The sequence below is a fragment of the Saccostrea cucullata genome, unplaced genomic scaffold, assembly GCF_032062105.1.
Source record: "Saccostrea cucullata isolate Sc308-1 unplaced genomic scaffold, CSIRO_AGI_Scuc_v1 ctg396, whole genome shotgun sequence".
In the NCBI taxonomy this organism is placed as follows: domain Eukaryota; kingdom Metazoa; phylum Mollusca; class Bivalvia; order Ostreida; family Ostreidae; genus Saccostrea; species Saccostrea cuccullata.
Genome location: NW_026933195.1, coordinates 1,995 through 8,872, shown reverse-complemented (window position 1 = coordinate 8,872; position 6,878 = coordinate 1,995). Strand labels below are relative to the sequence as shown.

The 6,878-nt window shown below is 32.5% G+C and overlaps 1 protein-coding gene across 1 annotated transcript; it reads right to left on the bottom strand.

Annotated features, from left to right (window-relative positions):
- Positions 1-729: 729 nt before the first annotated feature.
- Positions 730-6,672, bottom strand: LOC134237600 (G kinase-anchoring protein 1-like). The gene is made up of 10 exons (XM_062719728.1): positions 6,447-6,672; positions 6,023-6,142; positions 5,000-5,077; positions 4,259-4,415; positions 4,034-4,167; positions 3,556-3,657; positions 3,195-3,258; positions 2,399-2,469; positions 2,180-2,257; positions 730-962 (listed from the first exon to the last, which is right to left on the bottom strand). Exons 1-10 carry the CDS (start codon positions 6,591-6,593, stop codon positions 939-941), a joined length of 975 nt encoding a protein of 324 aa, XP_062575712.1. The 5' UTR covers positions 6,594-6,672; the 3' UTR covers positions 730-938.
- Between the last annotated feature and the right edge of the window lie 206 nt (positions 6,673-6,878).

Here is a 6,878-nt window from a genome sequence, read left to right as displayed (position 1 = left end):
GTTTTTATATTTTTCTTATGAAAAATTTTGCCCCCCCCCCTTTTCTCTTTAACCGAAATAACTTCCTTACAGCAAGGATAGCAACCTAGAAAATATATTAACTAGAAATGACTGTCATTACATAAAATTGTATCAAAAAATAAACAGAGCGACATCACAATACACATTGAATGAAATTACACAAAAGAGAAAATTCAACATACATTTAGAAAAGGTGTGAAAAATTATATGATCACACACATAGTATCTAAATGATATGGTGAGTTTGTTCACATTAAACATTCACCTATGAAGAAATCAATTTACACAATTACAAGCATGAAGAGAAAGATACCACTCACATGGAGAGCAAGATCATGTTATGCATTTTAAAATGTATAAAAGCAATTTAAAATCAAACTGACCTCAGAATTTGGAATAAAAAGAAAGCAACTCTGACTGGATATGCATGCTTAGAATACATTTCACAGGGAAATCTGTGCCTTTGGTGGCCCCAGGTGCTGTAGATTTCATTTCATGATTGACAGCCAAATCATCATAGCCCAAACTGAGTCATTGCAAAGAATTTATTTCCCTCAAAGTTTAATTAATGTATACACATGGACCCACACATGTAATCACTATTATATTAGATTACTTGGTGAAATGTTACAAATGACCTTACAAGCTGTCCGACTGCGTCCAATTTACCAAATTAAGACACCGAGGGAAAAAACAAAACAAAACTCAAAATATTAAATAAGAAAAATTGATTTTAATGAAAAATATAAAAGTAACATAACATTGTTCATGATACATCTCACAACACATTTTTTCCATTACGAAGACTTTGTCTGATATCCTTTGACACAAAATGATTTAAAATGACCCTTCACCATGCCACATGTCCTTTAAGTCACTGAGACATTAAGTCAAATGATACATGAAGCCTGTATCACTTATTTTGTGGCATGTTTTCCTCCCTACAAAGATAAAATTTAAATTACATGTATTTATTAATATTTTGTTTAACATCTTACTGGTCATTTTTGGTTTACATCATTCAAGTATTACACTGTACTTGGATTCTTTTCATCAGTAAAAATCCCAAGTTTAATGTTTCATTTGGACACATGATCATATAAACCAGTGTGTAAATCACCCAGAACTGATCCTCCTCCATTTCCATGGCAGCAGTGTCCATTTTGAAAGTTGTATGCACAACTACGCTTGCTTATTATCATAACTAAGAAATTTATTTAAACTAGAAAACTGACCAGTCAGCAAGGGCCCCGCCATGGGGTAGAATTATAAGGGTGCAGCTTATGGAATGATTAAAAAATATATGACGAATAAGAAACAGCAACTGTAATCTTAAAATTTCAAGATAATTCCTGAATATCCAAAACCCTGTAAATAATATCCTTGTATTTATTTTACATAAGGCAGTAAAGAACAACTCAACACTGAATGTATATCTAAACAATAATGGAGCTTGTGTTATATACAATGAATGCAAATATATATCATGAAGGCATGACCTTAACTTCAAAACAAACAGCAGTTGCAGACAAAGGTTTTCATTAATCTTGAAGTGACAGATAAAGATAAGCCTTCTAATTTTCTGCAGCAGACTAAATCCCAAGGGATTAATTGTACTTCTCTCTCATCATTTTATTCTTAATTTATAATAAAAACTTTTTCAATAATGATAGAATGAGGTTTTTATCCTACTGCCTTAAAAATTAAAAATATTCTTGAATTTTCATGAAGCCAAAAAAAAAAAAATAATAATAAAAAAATAAATAAATAAATAAATAAAGTAGGGTATTTCAACAAAAATAAAGTAAAAACATTTATCTCTCTTTGCCAATTCATTCTTATATAAAGTTAAGGAATCTACCCCACCACCCAGCTCCAAACCAGAGGACATAGAAAAACAAACTTAGCATCAAAATGTGTCTTTTTGCCTACTGAACTACCATACCAAATTTGAACTTAATTGGACTACAATAAAAAAAGTTATTAGGAAAAAACAGAAAATTTGTGGACGGAAGAATTGATTACTATAGGGCACCCGCAAATCCTTGCGGGGCCCTAATAATTGTTTCAGCAACATTCAAAAATACTAAATGGAATGTTAACAAGATTCAACTGTCAGGGGTGATATAATAATTGCATTGAATTAAAAAAGAAATACCTTGATCTTATCCAGTTCTGACTTTAGACTGTGAACTTTTGACCTTTCTTTTTCTAGTTCTGCTGTTAGTTCTGCTACCTAATAAATGAGCAAAATAAAAGTCTTCAAAGAACATATACATCTATAAATATTTTATTTACATTTTTTGGGGTGTATTTGCTCACAAGAAATACATACAACTCCTTAATGGGTTTTAATTAATTGTGATTCTATAAATACCTGGTCTGTAAGTTCGTCCTTGACCTGAGTAAGTTGGTCGACCTGCATCAGAACCTCAGCTTTGTCTTTCACTGCAAGCAGCAAATAATACATCTTACATTCTACTAAGGTTAATACAAAGATCACGAAGATTTCAAGGCCATTATTCCCCATAAAATCACAACAAATTATCAATAACTTTAAATCAGTTTCCTTTTCTTTGACTGCTCTTACTAGGAAAAGGGCTGAGTCCTCCAAGTTAATCCCTTAAGGTCAAGATCTAGTAAATAACTTGAGACTATTTTTTTGGTGCTAGATCCATTATGACGTCATAATCAATTTCAACTTTCTTTTTCCCGTACTTTACGGCTTTAGCAGAATTATGTAGAAAATAGGGTATTTTCATGTCATTCAATTTGAAATCATATGAAAAGTAAACCGGATACCTATATTAAATTTGATATTGATTTAAAGAAGAGGCCATGAACATACTAATTACCGTTTTCTAAGAGACTGTAGGCAATCTGCATACATTTCCTTTGCCGAACACGAAAAAAACTCCCATATTCATGTCTGGTTTTCTTAATTTTTTATTGAAAATGACAGTTTAAAATACAGTTTTTCATATTATTTACCTACAAATTATGCCCCGATACACCTTATTTGACCAAGCTAAAGTTGTAAAGCATCAATAAAGGAATTTATTTCTCAAGTTTCTTAAATCTGTAGGCACCTTTCATTTACTAGATCTTGACCTTAAAATAAGAGATTATACAGTATTCTGAAAGTTAAACTAAAGTTTAAGTTGTCCACTTACTTTCTCCCTGAGCCAGTATCACACACAGCTGTTTGTTTCTCTTCTTTACTTGTTTGTATTCTTCCTACACAAATGAATATTCTGTATTAAAAATACATCCTCACTATTATTATTTTTCTTCAATAAATAAGCCCTTTTTTAAAGAAAACTTTATTTCTAGAGAATAAGTTGCAAATTTAATTTAGGATTTAAATTTCTTGTTTAGAAAAGCTTGTATGATGTTGTATGTACCATATTTTTGAAAAATGTATGCATGTACATCTTTTTTTTAGATGGAGGTAATGAATGACTGAGGTAATAAGTATTTGGCCATAATTTTTAATGTTCAATCAGCAGAAAGTAAGCAGTAAATGCATTTTACCTCTAATTTCTTCATAGAAGTTCGCAGAAATTCTATTTCTCTATCTTTTTTCTCTATTTCTTTCTGATGTTTTGCTGAGACTACACTTTCTACTGCAAAGTGCTACAATGAAATATAATCAAAAAAAAGTTCAACAACATTAAAAATTCAAAAAAAAAATTATAGTGTATTTTAATTTCAGAATCTTTTGTAATGAGATAGTGAAACAAATTGCATCTGTTTCTAGAGACATTTCCAGTAAAAGAAGGGCAATCAAAATACATATATACTGAAGAAATCTCACAAAATTAAACTCTGTCGTTAGGTTAACTAAAATGACTGAAGTTTACTGAATAGAGACAGAATGACAAAGCTCTGCCAATATATTTGTCAAACGAAATGTTACAAATTTCTGCCAATCAACCACCTTTCCTAGCCTTTCAATTCAAGTAATGACAGAGTTTTATCTTGTGCCTTCAGTCATGGCCATGACCTTCACCTTTTGATACTCCTCCTGAATTTTCTCTTTCTGTATAATCTTTTGGACACTGTCGTCTAGGTGAGAGAAGAACTTTGGGTCGGTCTCTGCTCCATTTGTCTGAGGCATTGACGGACTGGGAACCTCCTCCAACTCTGTCCAAAAAAACAAGGGATCAGTTACCTCTAAATATGCTCTTATGGCATTTTTTACTGTGTCATTTTTTTTCTTCAAAGGAATAAGTACCTTCTAAGAAGACCTTGGGTTTCTCTGAGTTCATTTGATTAAACTGATCCAGACTCATCGTGGCCGGCTTGTCTTTGTGTTTCCTCTTCTTTTTATCCTCCTTACCATGCGAGTGGGAGGGTTCTAGGATACCCGCTTCCTGGGACGTCTTAACATCCTGTCAAAGTAAATAAAGCATTGTAAAATTAGACCATAATTTTTTTCCTCCTTGTTTTAAAAGATATTAAATATTTCATTTAAAAAAAGTTTTCATCCATGGTCTCTACAAAGGAAAGACAACTCCTACTTTCAAGTGGTGCTTTATAATCCATCACACTGTGTATTCATACACTCGTACATCTTGACTAAAATGAATCATTTTTAGTTTATTTTTTGCATTTACAAGTATTTGTATCTTTACATTTTGTCAAACAATTCTGTTTTTGAATACCGGTATTTCAGAACTCAAGATATCACAAGCCAGTACTTGATTTTCCAAATCAAAGGTGCTAAAGAAATAATTTTTTCCAAGATCCATGATTGTCACATGTATTTATTCATTCACTGCAAACTTTGAATTATTTAAAGATGTAACTGCCTCATTAAAACCATACAATTTAGTAAAGAGCACAAAGAAATCATTACATCATTGATAATGCTGTACATTGAACTTAAGAAATTTATAAGATTAAAAAAAATAATAAATACAATTCAAAATTCTGCAAAACAACATATACTTTAATGAATATTTGATATAATTACCTGTTTAGATTTTTCATACTCTATTTTACTTTGTAACAAAGCCTCTTGCAAGTCTTTTTCATAGGCATCTGAAGTCAGCTGAAAATTAAGAATCAAAGTTAACTTTAAAGGATGACATTTATAAGTAATTATTCTTGCATGTACATATTATACTGTTAAATAAGAATATGATTTAAATGCCCAAGAAGGTCCTGATTTGGCATAAATAAGAAGTCAAACTTCTTTACTCGAACCTGATGGGGTTGAGAAAGTCTTCTCGATATCCGAGGATTCGAGATATCGAGGGTAAAATACTTATAGAATACATGGTTAGGACTTCCAAATCACTTTGACATATCCATGGTATTCGAGATATGGGAGTTCGAGATACTGAACATCAACTGTTTCTTTCTACGTCTTTTGTAAGAGGATAGAAGAAATATATAACAAGACCAGGAAACGAACCTGGGACCACTGTCTCACTATTGAGGTACCAGTGCCCTAACCACTGAGCTGTACAGGCCAATATCCATTACCTAAATCTTCACAATCCTCTCTCCTTGAGTTTTTTTTTAATCCTTGAAGACACAACTTCTTCCCCTTGCAAGTCCCTGAGTAGTCATTGGCACCAAACTGTGTAACAGGAAAGGAGAAAAGTATCGCTATACAATGAATCAAGTCTGGTAACCTGTATTACTAGTCAGGTGTTCAAACCACTGAGCTATCAAACACATATCCACTGCCCAAACAGTTACACCTTTATGTACCATTTTATTTTTATACAGTTGTAATGTGTAATAGTTTCAGGTGTAGAGCACCTATGGAGATGCAGGCAGGATAGCTTACAGATTTGGTGCCGTTGACCACCCCTGAAAGTCCTGCCAGGGGGTAATAAGAACTTGGGTTGTGTCTTCACCTGACTGGGTTTGGGCCATGGATATCGGCCTGGACAGCTCAGTTGGTAGAGCACCTGACTGGATTTCCCGATTCCCGGTCCAGCCATACATTTTCTCCCTTCCTGTTACACAGTATAGTTTTATTTACCTGTTTATCTGTCTCCTGCCATTTTTCCCAGTCTTCCTCGGAAGGTTGTGCACCTGACTTTTTCTTGTTTGACTTGTGCTGACCAGAAGAAGAGGGTCGACCAAAGGCCAAATTTCTTAGCTATCAAAACAGCAATAAAATAAACAACATTTATTAGAATGAAAAACAAATTCAATAATACTTATTAGAGCAATACAGAAATGAAAAATATTGATATATTGATATAAAAAAATCAAAAAGGCTTCTCTAGAAATATTTTCAATCTTGTTCACTTAAGTGACACAATTAGTCCAAAAATAAGATTGATCAAGTATTTATTAAATATGTTCCCATTTTAATCATTCCAATTATATTAACTGCATTGGTTAACTTTCAACAGATTTACAACATCATCTCATTCTTGGGTTTTCTGCTTGTTTCTTACCTCCTCATCCTGGCCGCCTTTCTTCTTTTTGTTCTTTTTCTTGTTCGTCTGTGCATTGTTCGATTTTTGTGTCGTCTTTGTATCATTATCATTATCATCTCCCTCCACTTTCAAGAGAGCAAATCTGGATGCCACAACTTTTGCCATATTCAGTTGAGTTGTTTTTGTAAAAATGTGTTTTGGAAAATCACGTTGTTTGCAAATTTTTTTGAGATTGAATCTCGATCCCGAGTTTAATTCGGTTTTAATGTTCGAGAATTTTATTTTGAATTTTTTTTGGGGGAAATAACTTTTAAACGATTTTAACTGACAAGAGACAGATATCTATTAACTAATGAGACTAAAATGAAGAATTTAATTTTATCGGAAAAAAAAGTACCGTCCTTGTTATGCAATGCACAGTGTATATGTATACTGAAATACAGTGTATAA

Excerpts from the sequence above, each read along its gene's own strand:
- LOC134237600 (XM_062719728.1), bottom strand. The coding sequence starts at position 6,593 with ATGGCAAAAGTTGTGGCATCCAGATTTGCTCTCTTGAAAGTGGAGGGA. Across the intron at positions 5,078-6,022 it reads GGCAGGAGACAGATAAACAG|CTGACTTCAGATGCCTATGA; the intron begins GTAAATAAAACT and ends CTTAATTTTCAG. Across the intron at positions 3,658-4,033 it reads TTCAGGAGGAGTATCAAAAG|CACTTTGCAGTAGAAAGTGT; the intron begins GTGAAGGTCATG and ends ATTTCATTGTAG.